Consider the following 23663-nt stretch of genomic DNA (forward strand, 5'->3'; position numbering starts at 1 on the left):
GTGCTCGCTCTCTGTGTCTAAGCTACATGGGCCGTGGCATGCCAACACACATAACGAACTTTTCGATATTTTTCTTCTTGTACGTAAGGTGTCGCCTACTCGTACCAGGGCGAATAAACGTGGTGAACGTGCTGGCATTGTATGCTTTGTGTGTAGCTTTTTCTTGTAGTTGGGGCCTCGTGGCTGAACAAATATATTTCAGCTGACTTGCTATGTGACTTTGATAAATTGATTTACCTGCTGTTAATTCTAATAACAATTTTTGTATAATTTGCTTACACACATTTCATTTATTTACACACATTTGAAATAGGCTGTAAGGCTGTAAATTATTGATACACATCTTGATAAATATCTACATGATTTTTGTGCTTTTTCGTTGCAGGTCGGTCTCATGAATAACAAGTCCGCTTTACTTGTGTCATATGCTAAATATATTTTACTAGGAATCTATTGCAAGTACATATCTACTACATATGTAAATCTATCAGTGAAAATAATTCCAATTTGAAATTCTAGAGGCTTATGCTGGATTATTATTACCCACTTTAGTATGCGTACATAAGCATATTCAAATTTTAAATCTAATCAAATAGACCAAAAATCATACATATAAATACATATATTTTGTAAAGCATTCCTTGGACGACGCAAGAAGAAAGTTTTTAAAAGAAACATTGGAAAATGTTCAGTCCTGATTATGAAAAGCGTATTCTGAAACATTGTAGTCCAGTCGCTCGAAATCTCTTCAACGCATTCGAAGCGGCTTCAACATCAACATCTCTTGATCGATTTATACCATGCAGGTAAGTTGTAACAGAAATTACCATTTCCACAAACTTAACAGTGATATTAGAACTGAATGACTGTCAGTTTATTAAAGTTTTCATTTTAACAATTATAAAAGAATCTATTGAATCAATTCAATTATATAATTAGGGACAAAAGTTCGAACGTTTTTGGAATACGAGTAAATATCTGTTTAGTACAGTCAAATTCTAGCCATTATATGTCCTCAATAAAACTATGCTTAAAATTTACTGCACGACGATTTTAATCCATGTTTTTTAAGAGAAGTTTTTTCTTTTGAGAAAGTACACTCAGAGGTTCGCTATGGATTTTGGTTGTTGCCCAGACCAGGTTTCGAACATGGGCTTTAAAGAAAGTTATTATCAGGGCACAAAGTTTTAAACTTTTGCTTGGAATTGCTTATTTTATTTATATAGGGTTTCCAAGCTTAAGACCATGCTTATTTTGCTTATTTCAACTTATAAAGCTAAGTATAGACCTCTTAAGAAAACGGTGAAGGAAAAAATTGCTATTATTTCGTGTGTGTGAATAGCAGTGTCAAAGGAATTTTGACATCTGATATTTCACAGCCTGCTGTCCCACCTGTTCTTTACGAAATAATGAAAGGGGTATATATTTCTATAGAAAACAAGGGAGGCCTTGTCCTCTTTCTTCACCAAAAACTTTAGAAAACGATATTAGCAAATTTCTTAAGAACTCCGTACTGCTTAAGAAAATTTGGCTTTTCTTGAGCATTTCTGAGAAGTGTTTAAAAATAATAGCATAAAAACAGATTTGGCTTTTAATAACTCATAACTTTAAGAAATTAAATTCAGTTTTGAAAATAAATTAAGGATTCATATCTTAGTGTAATATAATCCGCATTATTTTTAATAATAATAATAGAGATAACATATGTATGTTAATGCTTGGCCGAACTTCTCCTCCAACTTGTGGCGTACGCCTTGATGTTGTCACAGAAAGAGAAGGGGCCTACAGTTTTACCCTGACTCCGAACGGCGATTGTATTTTTATGAGAAGCCTTTTTTTCATGGCAGAAATACACTCGGAGGCTTGCCACTGCCTGCCGAGGGTCGATCACTGTTAAGAAAAAACCTTTTTCTATATTTTTTGTTGATTTGATCAGGGCTTGAACCGCGCACCGCTAACCATTATACCACAGCGGCCGCATTATCTATATATTTAATACGCGAAGGGATTTTTTGTTCAGGTTAAAAGATCTGTATATCTGTGTATGAGAAGTCAAATTAAAGCTCTTGGTCTGTAGATGTGGTAACTGGTTTTAGTTTTTGGAAAAGGGTTCCCACCTGTTAAAAAATTAAAATCAAATTATTTAATAATCAGTGTCATCAAATCCGCAGGCGTCTAACTAAAAGCCTTAAACTGTGGATATGCAATAGCGTTTTACTTTTTTGAAAAGAGTTAAATTATTACAATCTGGGTATCAATCGAAATAATTTTGAGAAGCTCTGTTTCTTAGCTGATCTATAGGAGGGTTGCCTGTTTAAGAAATCGTATTAGGTAAGATACATATGTATCACCATATGGGTGCCAAATGAAAGGGGTTTCAGAAAGTAGTAGTTTGAAAATATTTTGAAGAGGGCTGCCACCTGCTACAAATGTCGAATTTATTTTACTTATACACAAGTTATACGAAAGATCAAAATATGAATGTCAAACGAAGGAGTGGTAAGAAATCTTTAGTTTGAACGCTAACAATATTTTTGAGGTGTTGGAATAGGGTTGCCCTGTTTAAAATGTATGAAAAACTTAGATTTTTTTAATTAAGAAATTTTTCATCGGCATAGGGTAGTTTTAACTTCGATGAAAATAAAAACATGTACTATGCGAGACTACTCTCCACTCAGAAACGGCTGATGAAATATGGCACTCGGATCTTTTATAACTTTGACTAACATTTGGAATATTTTTTAAGTTTTTGAAATTAAATTTTGGGCGTTTTAAAGCCATGCGGATTCACTAGTGTTTAATAATAGTACAAAAGTGAGAGCTAAATCGATACATTCATGATACAAAAAAAAACTTTTTGATTAAAAAGCACATTTTAGACAATTGCTCAATTGTGTTAAATATTAGGTTCTTTCCCTTACAATCCGGACCGGATCCGGTAATTAGAGAGTAAGCGAAAAGTTTGCTCTCAAAAATGGAACATAATCCAGAAGTACGGGAACGCAAAAAACTACATTTCGTGCCCAGAATTTGAGGAACAGCTGGTTCACGTCGTGTTTGTTTCTGTCACTTAAATGCAAACTCTTGGAAATTGATTCACAATTTTGATTTTTGGTTTCACAAATTTGATTTTAAGTATATAAAGGTTGAAAATACACCAACAGGCTATTCACTATTCCTTAAAAGCACCAAGGAAATGCAGGCAACGTGTAAACACAAAACAGCTGATATGCATTTTGACACTTTATCCATTTTTACCCGGAGAAAAAGTCCGGGCTGTTTCGGGCAGGAATAAGAAGACACTTACGATCCAATACGTTCCAACTTTCGCTCTCTATTATCCATTTTGTTGCGTACGGGAATGATTTCTGGGCTCTTTTGGGCACCCGCGGGATCCCGCGTTGTGTACGGGAAAGAACCTAATGATTAATAACACTGGATCACAAATTTGAATTTTGTTTTTGTTCTCCAAAAATATAACAGTTTCTGTGTAAATGTTTTGCACTTGTGTTAAAGCCTGTTCCTTTAGAAAAAAATTAAGCTACTTATGAAGAAAATCTATGTATAAATAAGAAAGCAAGGATTGGTGAAATGAAAATGCGCAAGAATTTGTTGTATGAAATATGCGCAGAAAATAGTGGTACTCATACGCCACGTACACCTAAGTAGGCGGAGTGTTTGCATTGAAAGCAAGAACTGTCAGAAATGATTAATTAATTTCTCAGAAACTAACAGGTCTATCGAAATGTGATGTACATACGGTTTATGGAGAATTTTATTAGCTTTCATTTTCCGTATTTTTTATTACGATTATTCAATTGGTTCGTTAGATATACGTGATTAAGTGAATAACGGTAAATTGCAAATATCTCGAAAACTTATCCATAGAAAAAAAATTATCTAGATTTTCGGTATCACCGAGCAATTATACAAAGGAATTGGATAGTGACATCTATAGAACATTTTTGCTATAAACTAGTGTAATCATAATGATTTTAAATGACTTTAAAATTTTTTTTTTATTGACTTTTTTTACCCAAAAACAGTATGTTATCTCTTAAAAAATTTAAGAAGTTTTTTCCGGTTCCTTCGATCACAAAAATCGATTCCTTGGCAGAAGAAAGGCAGAAATAAGTGTTTTAAACTTTTTGAAAAATTCACTGAATGCTGTTTTCAGGTAAAAAAATGAAAACAATTGAAACCCCCTTAAGCTCTGAACACATTGAAAACGACATCACCACACGACACGACATTAAGGTTTTATTTACATAATCTAAACGCCATGTCGACGGCGATATGATTTTTTGAACGCGGCAGCGACATCATGAATTTGTTTGAGTTTGACATAAAAGAAGAGGAAGAATCTTTGTCGCTAGAGAAATAGAAATAGATCCAATCTGGTCACAGCTACATTTTTGGCTAGTCGCAGTGTTGCCGTGTCGTCGCCAAAATAATTATCTGTGGTCCGTAGCCCGTCGTTTCCAATGTGTTCCAAGCTTTAACTTTGAAGGTGATTTGAAAGCTCAAGGCATTTTTTTCCGGGAAATTGTTTCGTTCTCGAGATATTAGATTTTGTCACGAAAAAAGTTTAATCTCCACTCTGTGCAGCGTTGGTCAAAATCCAAAACACCACCTAAACTTTTTTGATTGAATGTATGTATATCGCGAATTTTTTTCGTCTTTTTGCATTTGTTTTTAACAAAATTAGTTTTTCAAAAGAAAAATTGACTAAGGATTGCCGCCTGGGTGAATTTATAATTCCTGCCTTTCAACCGGACCAGACGAGGTCAAGGTTATATGGGTATAGCAGCTTCCTTCCGCAAGTCATGGGCTTCCCAAATTTTGACGAGTCGCTAATGTCACTGTAGAGTTGATTTTGGACAAGGATCTCGAAGGTGCCTTTATTGGGCGAAATTTGCTCAAAACTCGAATCATCTTCCTTATCTGCGATAGGAGCGCAAGTGGACATTATTTTATGTTCATCGTACCAATTCATCGAAAATAATTTATTTACCATCATCGTTAAAGTTAAATTATCCATTTCGCAATAAATTATTTTATAACTACAGTTACTGTAATCGGAATGCTAAAAATTTTCTAGGTTACAATTATAAGAAGCGTAATAAGCAGGGAACGGATTTTTAGGACCTAAAAACCTATAAAAAAGGCAAAATAAAATAACAAAATAGACTGGAAAATGCAAAATAAAATAGCGAAAAAGGCAGGAAAAGGCACTAGGTGTTGCAAAAAAGGCAAAAAAAGGCAAAACAAAATAGCAAAAAAGGCAGGAAAAGGCAAAATAAGGCACCTAGAAGACAGAAAATACGAAGAACAATCAAAAAATACATTTATATTACAAGTAAAAAGAGAAAAACTATGAACTAGTTTCATTATATGAAAAATTTGTACTTTGAATCTTTGACTATTTTATCCTTTCAGGTTTCTAACTCATAAAACTTTAATCTGTATAGTTGTAGTAACATTGAACCACAAGATGCATTTTGAAGTTTTCTGGCAGCATTTTCATTCGATTTTCGCGAAGAAAAGCCTTGAATGTACTAAATGTGCGCTCGACGTAAGTTGATACAAGTGGAGCCCAATTTAAATATGGAACGTTTGAAACGTTCATATTATCAGGAATAAGGGCGTTTTCCTCGCCCTTTACAATTTTATCCACACCCCTTATTGTCTCCAAGCCTACGTTAGCTGAGAAAACGGCTTTGAATTTTTCCAACACCAATTTGGCAAGAGGTCTCTGCGCTTCTATAAGCCGCATGGGCAATGTGTATATTTTTTAATCTTAAAAAAAAAAAATGTAAATGCTATAATCACTTTTTTAAAGGTAGAAAAGGCAAAAAAAGGCAAATATCTTAAAAAAGGCAAAAAAAAGGCAAATATCTTAAAAAAGGCAAAAAAAAGGCAAATATCTTAAAAAAGGCAAAAAAAGGCAACATCAAATGTGTATATATGGAATCAGGGAAAGCTAAATCGTGGACATTCTTAATCGAATATACTCTATCTCTTTAGCAGAAAAAAAGGCAATTTCCATAAAATCCGTTCCCTGATAATCATTAAGTAAACTAAAAAAAAAATCAAATAATTTTTGTTATGAATGGCTTAAATTTAAGTGTAAAGTTTTATTCGCAACACTTAGAAAATAACGAATGAGAATAAAAGAGCACGAGTATGGATGTGAAGCAAAACTCTACGGAAAGACAATACCTGTGAATAATTGTATCATGGTGCCAAAATATTTTATTGTTGCTTATCATTGCTCTCAGACAGGCATGGGAGAGAGTGATTAGGACATTAAAATCTGGAGTTTCGAATATATGGACATCAAAATACAGTTAAATAGTTGAATTGTTAAGAACTTAAAAAGCGACCGGCTGGTTCGATATAAACTAATGGTGTTTCTTTTCTCGAAATAATGTTGGCATGTTTTCTTCAGCCCTTTCACAGCTTCACGTGTTCTTTTCTGAAAATATCGCCCTCCGACTACGCAAAATTCTTAATACTAATATAGTCATTTTTCAGGACGAAAAGTAACCTAGTGCAAATGGTACAATGTAAGGCAACATTTTTCAATAAAAAATATAACGCCATAAGTTAGTAATTGATTTCCTTTTTTATATTCAAATAATACAAACATGACTTCTGATGTTCGTATAACGACAGTTTCTTTTGTTGAACAAAAATAATTTGTAATGAATTTACCCGTCTCGGTTTTTGTGATTTATTTAACGAGTGGTGTAAAGCTTAGCTACGTATAACCTATTATTAACAAAAAAAAATTTAATGATTTTGCTAGTCTTTCTACTTCCGATTTCTTCAAATGAAACATGCGAATTTTAGTTGAAACATTTTAGCTGTTTTTGACCGCTTTTTTTTGCCAATATAGCCGATCGACCCAAAAAGTTCTGGCAACACTGGTTATAAGCAATAACCGCTTAAGTCGACTTACGAAAGAATTGAGTTATATATGCTATGGTATTCTGCAACTACTATTCCATATGTATGTATGTGAAATTCCCATCTCGCCAGCCAGGCTATTTAAAAAGTTATAGACGAACATATTTTGGTTTCCCCATAAGGTTAACATTACAATCTAAATGTTAAAAAAGTTTTTTTCCCGAAATCAGGGTTTTCGACTTAGGCGGTTATTGCCTATGGCCACAGAATTAATGTTGATTTCATTTGGCGTAAAATTAATTTTTAGTTTTTGTTTAGTTTATGCCTACTTTCAGTTTTGTTACCAATGTATACATATCTATACACATAGGTACATACATACATATATACACACACATACATAGATACTAGCAACTGTATCAAGTTCAACGATCTCTAGCAACTCAAAGAGAAAACATAATGGAGTGTTGAGCAATTTGATTTCCCCGTTCACTATTCTAATTTCTGAGCTACATAATGTTAGAACCAGTGTTGCCGTTTTGATCCACTTACTACAAAAGTCGTATGTGTTTGTGCATTTTTTGGAAGATACTTTATTTTTTCGCTCATTTCGCGAGATACTTAGATTTTCCGCGTAGTACAAAATTTTGATACATTACAAAGTGAGAATATATATATATATATATATCGATGGTCCTGTGCAATAACGACACAATTAAAAATTCAAAAAAACTGTTACTATTGTAAAGTGGCACTTGTCTCTAATCCTTGGCTAATCCATTTCCATTCCTTACTAAAGTAAGCAGTAAGGATTGCTAAAGTAAGTACAAAAGATTACACATCGGTTCGACAAGGACTAAAGACATGAGCCACTTAACAGTAGTAACAGTTTTTATTTTTCGAATTTCGAATTCTGTCGTTCTTGCACAGGACCATCGATATGGATGCGGCTTTTAAAATTTGATCGAATATATTAAACGTTTTGAGGTCAAATAAGCTTAAAGAAAAATGCTTTTAACGAAGTATTTATAATGAGCTGACTGCATTTATTCTTAATTTACCTTGCTTGCCTCATAATAGCTCTGTGGCTGCAATTTTAAAACTGATCCGATATAAAAGAGAAATAGACTTTCATTACAAACTGTTGAGAATATAACGGGGCGTATTCATAGTCAAAATAAAGCCGACACTGAAGATAGTTTCATCTTTTTTAGCATTATTTTTTCTTTACTTACTTGGTACTTTGATACTTAAAAAAAAATTAGTGATACATTTGATCCAGTTTTTGTTTTTTTACGATACATTTTTTCATGATGTCGCGGCAACACTGGTTAGAACATATGTACATACTTATAATGTACATGCATACATACATATGTATTTAAAAACGAAGTCGTGTGTGTGTATGGAGAGTGGTTTTAAGAAGGCTTCCCGGTTCGTTGCGCGCTTCCACAATTTCCACAATTTCCTCTTTTTCACGTCAACATATTGTTGGTCGAGCAATTTTAACTGTTTTCATCATTAACCACGGCCTATGCTTTGGTTGGCGGGTCTAAAGAAACTTTAGCTGTTAACTACTCGTTCGAGATATACGATTACAACTCCATGTGTACATATGAATACATACATACAATATGTATGTACATTAGTGTGGTCCAAAATAAGTAAAGTCGGAGTTTTAATGCTCTCACGCCCTAGGATTGTTCTGTATCAAAAAAATTTACCCCTATTTTATTTTGAAATCAAAAAATATTTAGGGGTCGCTCAAAGTGCTCAAAGCTTTCCATGTTTTTTATATGGAAAAAACAACCTTTCGTAGAAACGGTATGAAATTCTTGAAAATCAATATTTTGCGATATTTTGTTCTCTTCAAGAGGCTTCCAATAACCATATCCAATTTTTTATTTAACCATTTTTTAATACCAAAGATTATTAGATTTATTAATCTCCCCATTGCATTTTCTAGCGTTTTTGGGGGGTTTGGCGGACTTATAAAATATAGTTATCATTGGGAATCTCATTAAAAAAAAAATCAGATTTTTCTAATCGAAAAATATTGATTTTCAAGAATTTTATACAATTTNGAAGAAAAACAGATTTTTCTAATCGAAAAATATTGATTTTCAAGAATTTTATACAATTTTTTTGGAAAAGTTTTTTTTCCTCCATATAAAATACATGATAAATTTTGGGCGCTTTGAGCGAGCTCTAAATGTTTTTTGATTTCAAAACAAAAAATAGACGTATAACTTTTGTCGGTTGGAGCATAAAAATTCGGACTTTACTTTTTCATATGCATTTGGACCACCATAATGTAGATATGTATATACATACCTGTGTTGTATAAGCAGAAAATTCTACGCTTTGGTGACCAACCCGGAAGTTTTTGTGTTACTCAATTTGACCGCACAACAGCAAAAAAAAAAAATCATGACTATGTTTTTTCTTGGCACGGAAATTTATCATTTTTATTTTCATACATATGTATATAAAAACACTCTTTTTGGAAATTCATAAACGCTACATCAAAATATTGTTATTTGTAATAAAAAAAGAAACACGTATTTTTTATTTTGAAAAAAAAAAAAGTTTTCTTAGAGGTCGCGCTGGTCGGTTTTTTATAAAAACGCTGATGTTCTAAATTTTTTTATTTTCTTGACATGTTAAAATGCAGCTAAAAATGTGGTTTTTACATATAATTACTCTGGTATTATTAGGGAACTTTCCCTTAATTACACACCTGTCTTGGAAAAGACACTAGTAAAATTAAAACGTTGATACTGATCGTTGGATCCAAAATGGCGACCAACTTTAAAATAATGATTGGATTTGTTTGAAACTCTTAACCGCCATTTTGAATTTTGAAAATCTGACATCAGATTCGTAATCAGCAACCCCAGAAACCCACTGGAAACGTGGTTTAACCCTTGACAATGTTTAAAATGTTCAGTATCAACGTTTTAATTTTAGTCCTTTTTTTTTAATTTGATCGCCATATTGGATCCACCATTTTGATATTAAAGAAATTGACTTCAGATTCATAATCGGCGACCACAAAAACTCTCGAGTGCCGGGTTTCGAATAAATCCAATCATTTAAAAAAAATGGACCGCCATTTTGGATCCGCCATTTTGAATTTCGAAAAACTGACTTCAGATCCCTAATTAGCAACCCCAGAAACCCCCTGGTAACAAGTTCCAACCCATGACAATGCGTAAATCGTTCAGTATCAACGTTTTAATTTTACTAGTCTCTTTTCGAGAGCATATTTTCGGGCACTAGGCCCAAGACAGGTATGTAATTAAGGGAATGTTCCCCAATAATACAAGAGTAATTATATGTTAAAAAAAAATTTTAGCTGCATTTTAACATGTCAAGAAAAGAAATTGAGAACATCAGCGTTTTTATAAAAAAAAACCGACCAGCGCGACCTCTAAGAATACTTTTTTTTTTCAAAATGAAAAGACACGTTTCTTTTTTTATAACAAATAACAATAATTTGAGGTAGCGTTTATGAATTTCCAAAAAAAAAATTTTTTGAACCACTCTAATAATAATAATAATAGATTGGCGCTTACACATATGTTAGTGTTTGGCCGAGCTTCTCCTCCGATTTGTGGTGTGCGCCTTGATGTTGTCACGCAAAGCGGAGGGACCTACAGTTTTACGCCGACTCCGAACGGCGATTGTATTTTTATGAGAAGCTGTTTTTCATGGCAGAAATACACTCGGAGGTTTGCCATTGCCTGCCGAGGGACGACCACTCTAATATGTATGTTTAATTCAGACCTGTTAAATAATGATTAATAATCATAATGTTTAATAAAAATATCTAAAATAGTTGAAAATAATCAAAAAATAACATAATAATCGCGTAATAAAGATTAATTAATTAATAAATAATTTTTTTGAAAGTAATTCATTATTAATCATTAAATAAGGGCAAATAATGGCATTTAATCTTTAAACGGTTTCCCAAAAAACCATGCCCCATATGATTATTTTTAATTATTTGATGATTTTTTTTAATGGCAATGATTATTTTAGATTGTATTTAATTATAAATAATCATTAATTCTTGGGTTATATAATAAAATTAAACTACCCATTAAAATTAAAAACTGCAAAAAAATTAATTATTACTAATCGTAATGGAAATCTAACAGCTCTGGTTTTATTGTAAAATGGAATGTGAAAATTTAAGCGGTTCAATATGCAACAATTGAAAATGTCATTTACAATTTGTATTCAGGGGGGAGGGGCGGAATAATAGAAACAAGGCCAACCCGTCAATTTTTCCTTTGATTACACAGGGTACCAATTGAACAAAAAATTTTGGTGTCGGGATATCGATTCGCTTGCCACCCAAATCCGTTACTTTGGGTTTTCCCGATTTTGTCGATCAAAGCACGCCACTCAAATAAAAGTAAACAGCTGCTTAGAATGTAAACAAAACCTCAAGAGCACTAAAATTCACTAAAACTTTCACCAAAATCGCAGTTTTTTGCTATATTTTTTTGTTTATTCTTATTATAAATGGTAGTTATATTTTTACAATTTAACGCAATAAAATTACTTTTCTTATCGAAAATTGGACGTTGAGAAAATCTACTGTTTTGACAGTTTGTTTTATTCTCCTATTCGGATTTGTATTCTTTTACTTGGCTTAATAACCCTGCCAGATAGAGTATTTTGCGTAAGGGACGCTCAAGGATGAAACTGATGTGGCGTAAAAAACGTGGAGCGGCGCCACAATAAAGTTGTGGCGTTTGCAAACAAAAATCAGCTGTTCTTTATGACCGCGTACTTGGGGTTTACACAAGTCTATTTTGCAGATACAATAAATTTTCGAAATCAGTTTATTGTCTGGTTGCCCTTATTTACTCAAAGAATGTGACAAATAGTAAATATTCTCAATTTACTTATCTTGTATAAACGCAAGGTAATAGAACTGTCAACAGTGACTTGCGTCAAAATATGAGTGTTGGCCAACGTTTGTTGATTCCGTCGACGCAAAGGTTGCCAATNGTCTATTTTGCAGATACAATAAATTTTCGAAATCAGTTTATTGTCTGGTTGCCCTTATTTACTCAAAGAATGTGACAAATAGTAAATATTCTCAATTTACTTATCTTGTATAAACGCAAGGTAATAGAACTGTCAACAGTGACTTGCGTCAAAAGATGAGTGTTGGCCAACGTTTGTTGATTCCGTCGACGCAAAGGTTGCCAATCTGGCGACCTCTATGCAAACACACGCGGAAACGCGCTTTCGGTTTTGTGTTATTATGAATCCAGCTTTTGAGAACAATTGTTCACAAGAAACTGACGTTGCAAAAGGCACTAAAAAAGCCGAGCTTGCTTATAAATACACATGTATGTATAACTTCACAGCCGTTCTAAGCGGTTGCTTTTTTTAGATGATATAGGTGCAGATAAATACATTGTGAGTCCATCAGACCGACTAGTATTAGCTCTTTTTATACCCGAGCGCACTTGTGCACAGGGGTATTATAACTTTGTTCCCATAACGGTTGTTTGTAACAGGCAAAACGAATCGAGATAGATATAGACAAATGTATACATAAATGATCAGAATGAAAAGAGAAATCGATTAAGCGGTGACTGTCTGTCCGTCCGTCCGTCCGTCTGTCCGTCTGTGCACACGATAACTCGAGTAAAAATTGAGATATATTAACGAAACTAGGTACGTGGACTTCTTTTGGGCATAGGACGGATGGTATTGAAAAAGGGCGAAATCGGACAATAACCACGCCTACCTCCCATATAACGGTAATTTTCAGAAATACGAAAACTGCGATATTTTAGTAACTACTGAAGATAATTCACTCAAAATTGATATTTACAATGAGAAAAATTAGAATATTTAAAAAATTTTGGCAAATGGGCGTAGCCACGTTACTTCTGGTTACATGTGTATATCTTGGTAACCGCTGCACCAATTTCTTCCCAAACTTGGCACAGTTGTTGGNCAGTTGTTGGTCCTGCTACAACATACCAAATGGCCGAAAATTTTTAAAATCGGACAATAACCACGCCCACATCCCATATAACGGTAATTTAGAAAAATACGAAATCCTCGATAAATCAGTAAATATTAAAGCTAATTTATTCAAAATTGATGGTTGCAACAATTTTTTACCAAGAAATACGCTTATGATACAATTTTGGAAAATGGGCGTGGCACCGCCCACTTATGATCACATATATGTATCTCGCTAACCGTTTGTATCTAACCGTTGCCACATAAAAGCAAAGCGTTGAAAATTATTGAAATCGGATTAAAATTACGACCGCTTTTCATATAACGGTATATTTCAGAAATGCTTGAAACTNACTGCAATATTTCGAAATTTAAGGACGCTAATTTACTTAAAATGTATACACCCCGGCTTATCGTGTAGCGGTAGCTTTCGGAAAGGTGGAAAACATATATTTAATACTTGCGCCGGGTATTTAATGTTCGGCTCTGCCCGAACTTAGACTTTCTTACTTGTTTTAAATAAAATTACTTTAAACTATTTTCTGCATAAAGTAATTAAGAATTTGCACGAATAATATTGCATACTTTCCTACTAACGCTGCATTAAAAAAAGTATTTTAAGAGTATTTTCAAAGTATCGAAAGAGAAGTATCGATACTTACTAGCTATCGGATTGAAAAGCGTCGAGTAAAAAAATACTTGGTATCGCAACAAAAGTATGGAGTATTTACTTTTACTCGCTGGTTTCGTTTGATCCCAACTTGGCACAGTAGAGAACGAGTGGCGTGCTTTGTTGAATTAGGCCAGAATCGCTAGGCTGTTATAGCGCGAAATAAGAAGAATGCGCTGTTTGTTTGATGACGGAAGATAGACGAAGTATCTCATATCCCTCATTTGCCACCAGACTCATTCGCTTTGCTTCCTTATCCAATTTGGAAAGGTCAGAACAGACTTCGTGGTTTTTTTTACCGATGATTTCAATATAAGGACACCAATTTCGATACCATTTCGATACTTTTTACTCGATAGTTTTAAAACGATATATTTTTTGTTATCGAGTGCCAGAACCCTAGTAACGCATCAAATGTCATAAGCTCAATTTACAAAGATAATGTGACTAACAATTCTTCTTGATATAAATTGGACTTTAAAAAACAGAAATTTGGGGGTGAGCGGACCCTAAGATGGGGGTGCTGGCGAACTAGGAAACTAGTGGCGACGGCGACGTGGTAGGTGGTGGCAGGCGGCGATGTTTGTCGAAAGTCTCGAGGATGAGACAAGCTCGTTTCTCTTGGTATGTGGTTCCCAGATCACGAAAATGGAGGGTGACCGATTGCCGGATGGCACGCTATGCACACGCACTGAATCTGCAGCACAATATTCCTCCTATGTCGATAGGAAACCCCATGATAAAAACATAGCAAGGTAGAACCGTTCTCTCAATTTGTCGGCCATGATTTTTTTTTGAAGTTTGCCAACATTTTAAAATCATATAAAAGTGAAAATAAAAAATTGAAATTGTTCGAAATTGTTGTTGCTTGAGATTGAAAATGAAAATGTGTGTGTGAGTTTGTGAGTAAATTTAAAAATTAAAATGTTTGGAAACGTCAAGAATTTTAAAAGTGACTCTCAGCGGTTCTACCTTACTATATTTTTATCATGGGAAACCCGATATGCCCGCACCATGTCCAATCTCACAAAGGAAATTTTTGGGTATTTTTTTTTTATTTATTTACACAGCTTAGTTAATTAATTGAGTAAGGGTTTGAGCTGAAATTTTCGCGGAAAATACGAAACTTTATGGGGAATATATTGCAAAGAAAAGCGACTGCGTGAAACCAGGGTGGAAAAAATTCTGACATATACAACGAAATGTAATTCCTTCTTATTCCCTTTCGTGCGCTGTCAAAGGGTGCCTGCCTTATCGGCATTAGTGTTACCAACTACGTATATCGCTACTTTAAGTTGTTTAAACATTAGGGGAGGTTTAGACTTCAAATATATTAAGTACAATAATCCAATAATTCAGATAGAGATTTTAAGCTAACTACGATATGCAAATAAATGGATATAATAAATATGTTAATATGATTTATGAATGCGTGTGTACAATACGCATATAATTTTGATAGACATATGAATAACTTAATGATTCCATTTCAAATAGTAGTTCAAATATGTGCAGAAATAGGAATTCAAATGCAATTCAATGAAATGGAAAATGCTATGCTAAGACGAATTTATACGATTTTGGCTATCTGACTGGATAAGCAGTGCTCGTTTAGGCAGAATCCGTGGTCTCGGTGTTTTACGACAACCTCTACGTGTAAAAATAATAACAGAGCTTCTCCTCCGATTTGTGGCGTGCGCCTTGATGTTGTGCCACAAAGGGGGTCCATACAGTTTTACGCCGACTTTGAACGGCGATTGTTTTTTATGAGAAGCTGTTTTTCGTGGCAGAAATACAGCCGGAGGTTTGCGCACTTCTAATCACTAAACTACAGCAGCTTACATACGACACCAATATTCAGAGACTTCTTTTGGATTTTGGTATCGCTATTTGGGATATCGAGTCTTTTTATTCCGATATTAATGGGTACCCGATATTTTTACAGCCATACTTACTACCATGTCGATGTCATTGGCATGCGCCAGCAATTGCACGCTCTTGTAGTAAATTGGTCCTGAGCTGTTCAGATCTGAGGCTCTTATTATCTTCTCCAATGTCACCTTTTATACTAAAAATTAATGGGCTACAAAATCTGCATGCTCGAAAATTTTTTTGGAATATTAGTTTTTGTTGTAAGCGAATCGGTTTAATGTAGGGCTGTGCGATTATTCGATTACTCGAACAAGTTGGTTAATCAATTACTCGAGTAATCAAGATTTTGATTACTCAAAACGATGATTAATCGAGTTACTTGAAATATGATTACTCAAAAAAATAATTTTGCTCGTTAAAAGAGTTTGCTTTGGAAAATGCTTATTTTCTTTTTTACATTCTGTATATGAAAAAAATTGTTTGTTTTAATTTTTGAAAACAGAAACGTTGTTTTCAAAGTATCAAGGAACTTTAACTACTTTATACATATGTAAAGAGTTGAAATGTTGATTACTCATTTTACTCGAAATGTTGATTAATCATAAAGCAAATTACTCAAATATTTTTGTTTTTGGTTAATCAAAAATCTTGATTACTCGAGTAACTGAACTTTTGAGTAATCATAATTTCCAATTAATCGAATAATTGAGTTATTTACTTTATGATTAATTAAAATTTTGAGTATTCAATTAATCGCACAGCCCTAGTTTAATGTAATCTTTACTACAAAGACCAAGCAATGTTTTTATATTGAAGTGATTTTAAAAAACAGTGTTTGAATATCGCATTTAAAAAAACGAAAATCGAAATCACGAAAAAGCTCATATGGTTTTAGATATACGCTTATCTGTTAAATTTAGTCAGCAAAGCTTCCACATCTTCCACATACATTGCTGCATTTTGCTTAAGTGTAGAGTATTGAATGAACCTGAGGATCCAGAATACTAACAGCATAAAATAATGAAATTAGAGTGCTTTTGATTGTTTAATATAATCCCTTACTTGTGCTAAAATCATTGTACGTATTCAAGTGAATCGAAAAATAAGCTTATATTTCGTATTTAATCTTTTTCATTACTTATCCTTGGAATTAGTTCTTTTATAAATAACACTGGATCACAAATTTTAGTTTGTTTTTGTTCTTCAGATGGATGTGTAGAATTGCTCAGTGATTCCGAAAATCGAGTTACTTTTTTTATGGATACGATTTCAAGATATTTGCAATTTACCGTTAATAATAATAATAATAGATGGCGCTTACACATATGTTAGTGTTTGGCCGAGCTTCTCCTCCGATTTGTGGCGTGCGCCTTGATGTTGTCACACAAAGAGGAGGGACCTACAGTTTTACGCCGACTCCGAACGGCGATTGTATTTTAATGAGAAGCTGTATTTCATGGCAGAAATACACTCGGAGGTTTGCCATTGCCTGCCTAGGATCGACCGCTGCTAAGAAAAAACCTTTTTCTAAATTTTTTTGCGAAGTTGCTTTGACCAGGGCTTGAACCCAGGCGCTGCGGAGTGGAAGCGCGCACTGCTTACCACTACACCACAGCGGCCACCAACGGCAATTTACCGTTATGCAGCTAAAAAATGAGTGGTTCTACTTAATCACGTATATCTTACGAACCATTTAAAGAAGCGTAATAATTAAATAATAACCGCAGATTTTTTGTTTCCTCCATGAAAAAATTTTAAAAATTCAAACTTCAACAGTGGAAAAACAAAAAATAACGAGTCTTATTTATTTATTTTTTTGTTAGTTAATTTCTCAGAAACTATCAGGCCTATCGAAAAGTGATGCATATGCAGCTTATGGAGAATTTAATTGGCTTTCATTTGCCGTATCTTTTGTTACTATTTTTTCGTAAAATATACGTGATTAAGTGGAACCACTCCTTAAGCTGAATAACGATGTCTACAAATAGTGATATACTTATGGCGGTTCTTGAAGATAAGAACGTGCCTATTAAATTGAAGCGAGGTGTATAAAAACGAGATGTTTATCCTAATATGCGAGTATAATATGAAGTACACTCTGAAGTTAATTAAATATTTTAAAACTGGTTGCCTCTTTATTTGAACAACATGAAATTTTGTCGATTTGTACAAAACTTACACAATTTATGAAAATGAATTAGCCTATGGACAATTTTTTACCTTAATTTTTTTTTTTGGTACGTGAAAATTTTGATTTGGTATTAAGGCTACTTTTATAGAATTTTATACACCAACAACCACCATAATAACGCTATCAAGTTTAAGTAGCAATAAAACCATAAATAAACCGTACAAAACAATTCTCATTTGCTCGTCGATCATCATATCATTTGTGGTTTTGTACATAGTAAGAAACAAATTCACTGTCATTTTCACCAACGAGAAACGTTTACTTTTCGTTTGTGAAAATTGTACCATCGAGTACGTTATATGTGTATGTATGTATGCAAATGTTTCAATTACGTGAAAAATAATTTTTCTTTCTGTAAATTTTCATATTAAATTCAAACAAGTAATTTTTAGCAATAAAAATGACTTGAAAAAAAAAAAAAAATATATATATATATTTCATGATCCAATGATCGGATCTAAACCAGATTAGTATGGGACCACCTCTGAGACACTACCTTTCCGAATCATCGAAATCGGTTGACGTGGTCAAAAGTTATGCGGTAACATACATAAAAAAATATATATTCCGACGAACTGATAACCCCCTCCTTTTTTGGAAGTCGGTTAATAAAAAACCCAATTTTTTTATTTGTTCCTGCCATTCGTGTTGTGTTTAGTTTGTGTATGTACATTAAGGCGTATCACGAAAAAAAAGTTTAGCGTTGTCAGTTTAATTTGAATATCTACTTATGTCGGAAAAAAATTTTGGGTGTAAAATTATTTATTTGTCACTGAAAAGGCCTCGCTTAGGACTATAATTGAATAAAGCCTAACCCTTTTTAGCAAGGTCGTCATCGTTTTTTGAGAGCTTTATATTATGTTCACATTGCGCCATAAACTCGAGTTTACGCTATTGTGTTTATGAACAACTATCAAGCGTTCTCACTGTGGTGTTTAAGAAACTCGGAGTTTGATTTGACATTTATTTGTTTACATTTTCTTATTCACATTGCTAATGATTTCATACTTACAGTGGGTTGAACTTCGAAGCCTTTAATATGACCTAGTTAAATTTAGTGATGGTTTTTATCACTTTTAAGCTTTCGTTTAGAATAATTTTCATGTACCACTGTATTAAGAGATCTTACAGTGACGTCTTCACTATGTGCAAAAAAATAACTGAAAAAATAAAAGACTTCTTATATTTACGAAACTTACCATAGACACTGTTTATTTTGATTACGAGAATTAATGGTAGGCTACTCTATAAGATTAATATCGAGTAATATCTACGTAAAAATAATGGTAGAAACTCCGAAGTTCAGTCACGACTTCATCAAAAAGTTTTGAGCAGTGTTGGCAAAATGTTAAACTGATTAATGATTAAAACTAACGAATAAAGAATTAATCACGAACAATGATACAAATTAATTAATAGTTATCATCAATTCGAATAAAAAAAGTATTGAGTAGTGTAGCTTATCCAAATTTTAAATTAAAACCACATACAGTACTTTTTTGTTTACAACGTTTACTTTTGCTGACAAGAAGACTAAAACTCTGCTTACCTAATGCTTGAATGGCCCCTTATCACCAAATTTTCTTAACCGAATAAATAGTTAATGATACAAAATATATTATTGAATCACGATTACGATTACCTGTTTAGTCAAAATTAATTTACACATGACTAACTCTAGTCCGATTAAATTTATTCAAAGCGACTAGTTGATAAAAAAATCAAACGATTAAGTAATGCCGACCAGTGTTGGGCAAATTTTAATTGTAAGAACAATTAACAATTAATTAATTGTTAATTGCTATCACTACAATTAACAATTGGTTAATTGCTATCACTACAATTAACAATTGGTTAATCGTAATTGTGGAGAATAACAATTAACTAATTGTAGCGGTAGCAATTAACAATTAATTAATTGTTAATTGTGATATTCTGCAGTTAACAATTAACCAATTTTTAATTGGTTTGTAAATTTAACGTTTATAAATGCTTACTGTATAGGCCAGGGACGTGAATAAGACAGCTATCCACAACCCAGGCCTGTGCCGTATTTTTAATTTTATTTTTAAGTAGGCTAATTGTTATTAAAAGAAGTAATTGCAATTATTGCCGTGTGAAATTGCAATTAAAATTTTAATTGCAATTAATTTAATTGCAATTACTTTTTTAATCAATTGACAAGATGATTGAAAAATTAATTTATTAACGCCCAACACTGATGCCATCATTGTTTATTATGAGGTATTGAATTGAAGCACACGAGTTACTCCGCGCCAGTCTGCGATATGTAAGTACGCATGTAAGTCTTATCACCTTTAAATTACATATTTTCTGCAAGGGCGGAATTTTTGTAATAATAGCATAAATGAAGTAAACTATATAAATTGGATTACTTCTGCTTCAGTTGAACATTTGTTCAACTATAACATTAATGACTTACACATATTTTGTCCGCAATTTTGATCACAATTGAACACTGGACATTTCACTCTCGTATCGAATTTTTGAAACCCATTTTTAAGCTATTTAGTGGTTTAACACTTCTTGAAGGCACTTCATAATCTCGAATCATAACTATATTTTTTTTGTAAAGAATGTCCGTTTGCCTTAAATTTGTAAAATTACAAATATATTTTTTATTTTGTTTACATCTGTCATTTGTTATTAATGGAGACAAGTCTAAGAATTGCCAAATATAAAAATTGTAATATCTTTATATTAAAATAATAATTTACAAAATAAATACCTTATTAAAATACAAATTTGAAGTTCTTATTCTTATCCATTTTCAAAACTATTTATCGTATAATGTTATTAAGGAAGCATATTATAGATTTCTTGCATGTTGAGAACAAATAAGGGAATGCATACATATGTAACATATGTACTTTTGGCGATCGCCGTAGTAGAATAATTACAGGTGCGTATTTCCACTCGGTAGGCCTAACGTTAAGGCGTTGGCCCAATGCCGGCTTGCTTTGCACGCCTTGCTTACTTTAATTTGCTTTGATATACTTCAAAAACCCGTTTGGCCAAATGGCGGCTTGGAACACTGTCAAAGCAATCAGCTGTGTAGTTAAAAAGTCAAGGTCTGTTCCCTTACACTAAGAATAATTTTTCCACAAAATTCTTGAAAATTAAAAAAAAAAGAAATGCAAAACAATCTTTTCAGATTTATTTTTAAATTAATGCGAATTAATTTTTGCCATTCAAAGAAATGGTAATAATTATACATACATAGATAAATATATGTACATTTATTAAAAACAACAAACTAAAAAAAATCGATTTTTCAAGAGACGACTGACCAGTAGTTTGACATCATAAATATCGCTAGCTTTGTATGAAAAGTTGCTAAGTCTTCATTTTATGAAACCTCATATTTTTATATAGGAAGCAAGAGAAATTAAGGATTAAAGTACTTGTTTTATTTTGTCTTTTTGAATATAAATGAAAGACAAATTTTCTAAGTCCAAGGAGACCTCGAACTTCCGATAAGGCCAAAATAATAGGAAATCTTTTAACAAAGATCGAATCTTTCTGACTCGTATGAAGTTTTGCTTTGCTTTAAACACGCAAAATGTTGTATTCAAAGTTCTTGTAAAATTTGTAAAAATGGACTTAGCAATTTTTCACTTTAAGCCAGCGACATGTTAAATATAGATATGGAAACATAGAATCATTTTTATTAAACTTTGGATTACATACATTATTCATATATTCTTTTTTAATTACGTAAAATTTCTACATAAAAGTGTACAGCAGTTTGTTTGAATTTTTTTAGAACGGGAACATACCTTTTTTTGTCAAAAGCCTACACTCTTTCAAATAAAACATTTGCCTCTTTGAAACTTTGAGGCGCTTAAAGCAAGCGAAGCAAAGCTCCCATTTGGCCACCCCTCATACGTTTTAGTATATTCCAAATGACTTTTGAGAGTATTTCTGCCTTGAAAAACTTTCTAATAAAAACATTTTACGTTCGGAGTCAAAGCAAAAATGTAAGTGCATCCATGTGTTGCAACAACCAGGGACGTGAACCGGTTTTGAACCGAACCGGTTTTGAACCGGAAAACCGATTTTTTCTATTAATTAACTGAACCATTAACCGAACCGAAACGTTCCACAAATGTTTGATACGAACCGAAAACCGAACCACTTTTCATAAAGGTTTAAAGGTTCGTTTAAACCAGACATGGGCATTTTTTTGCCCGCGCAGTAGCGAAAGTGCGAGCGCGGGCTGGAGAAAGGGAAAAACAGTTTACGGGAGGAAGGGTATGAAAAGTTGCGAAAAAATTATTTATATCCCACCGACATCATGTTCATCGCAGTACGGCTGCGGTAATACTGACTTTGTGTACCAAACAAAGAGCATACATTTTCCTCATATACACAATAAGCCATCGTTCGGACTTCGCTCCGATAGGAGTAGATTTGTTCTGTTTTGTCGAAAAAATTTGAAACCTAGTCCTCTACTTCGCTCAACTGAAAATCTGCTCCTTTTTTTTTTGCATCAACAAATTTACTCTTCAAATAGAAAGGAGGTGGGGTTTTTAATAGCAAACTAAAAGTTATATTTTACCTTTTTATCGACACTATTGTTACATTGGTGAGCTACAGCAACTTTGCAAATACACTTGAATTCGTGAATAGGCCCTCACAATCGCCCGATTTGAACCCGATCGAAAAATATTGCTCTGTTCCCTATAAGTTTGTTTTTCATTATGCAAATAAGCAGACAAAAGCAAGATATATAATTTTTTTTATAACTATGGATTTAATTATAAAATTTTATTTATTATTTGTTTTTTAAATAATAGTTTAATAAACAACAGTTTTGTTTGCTTTTGATACTTTTTCTGCTTGGCAACTGATACATTTTTTTCCAGCTCGCGGCAACGCTGATCACGATGTGTGTTTATGGCGAGATGTTAACTTCATGTTATTCATAGTGGACGTGATGTTAACTCCTCTGCTCTGGTCCGGGTTGTAATATTACGGCCGCCGAAGAAAAATAAATTTGTATGTGGTGCGTCTTCTGTATACTGTTTATTCTGTGGTTTGAATGAATTTGCGTTCGCTTTATTACGCTCTCGCATGTATTTGCATGTGATGCTTACGCTCTTTAAGCAGGCGCTCACTCTCTGTCCATGCTTGTATATGCAGTGTTGCCATTTTAGGCGTTTTCCGGCTAGATTTAGTTGCAATAGCAAACAGCCGGAGAAGTTTCGGTTTAGCCGGAAGCCGATTTGTTAGCCGTTTTGTAAGAAAAATTAGCCGTTTTTAGCCGATTTTGCTATTTCTTTGTTTTCTTAAAATTCAAATACATATATATGTTTCCATTTTTGACTAAGCGACCCAAAATCTGTTAGAAATGGCTACTAGCGTTATCGTGGAGGCAGGGTTATATAAAATTGGGCCGATTTCGATTATTTTTTTTTTTACACATATATTTTTTTCTAAAGAAGGCCGTAACGGGGACTTTCTTCATAAAATGTTTGTTATCAATGACTTAAATTTAAGTGTGAAGTTTTATTCGCAAACTTAGAAAATAACAAATAGTTTCACTGTTTGCTTAACAGGCGTTTGTGTTTGGATATACTGCCAAGAATAAATGTATATTCAATTCTGCCTTAATTACAAAACATCATTTTTGCCCACGTTTAAAGTTTTAAGGCAAGGTTAAAATGGATATTTTCAAGCACTATGTACACATATGGGCTTACTTAAACTAACTTTTTTTCCTTAGAACTTATTTAAACTCCAAAAACCGAAGGCCAACTTGAATTAAAAAAACCAGCACTGAAATGCATAAAAATGAAAGTAAAAGAGAACAAAAAACAGGATCTACATGTATATTTCTTGCTAGTCCGACTTTCTTCAACATACGTTTCAATTTCTTTGCCGTACTAACTGTCGCGTTACCTATATCGACTCTGGTTGAGATTGCGTTACGAGTACGTTTCAAATCATTGGAATTAACTAAACTAATTAAGTAAACAAGTCTTTACTTAA

The 23663-nt window shown here is 33.2% G+C and overlaps 1 protein-coding gene across 1 annotated transcript in view; it reads left to right on the top strand.

Moving 5' to 3' along the window:
• The first annotated feature begins 386 nt into the window (after window positions 1-386).
• fzr (fizzy and cell division cycle 20 related) overlaps window positions 387-23663 on the top strand; it is a 98719-nt gene continuing 75442 nt past the window's right edge. The window contains exons 1-2 of the mRNA XM_017617702.1: window positions 387-459; window positions 520-806. Coding sequence (XP_017473191.1) covers window positions 685-806 — 122 coding nt within the window. The 5' untranslated portion in view covers window positions 387-459; window positions 520-684. The remainder of the gene's footprint in view (window positions 460-519; window positions 807-23663) is intronic.

The sequence above is a fragment of the Rhagoletis zephyria genome, unplaced genomic scaffold (assembly GCF_001687245.7).
Source record: "Rhagoletis zephyria isolate East Lansing unplaced genomic scaffold, Rhagoletis_zephyria_1.1 Rzeph_scaffold_01469, whole genome shotgun sequence".
In the NCBI taxonomy this organism is placed as follows: Eukaryota; Metazoa; Arthropoda; class Insecta; order Diptera; family Tephritidae; genus Rhagoletis; species Rhagoletis zephyria.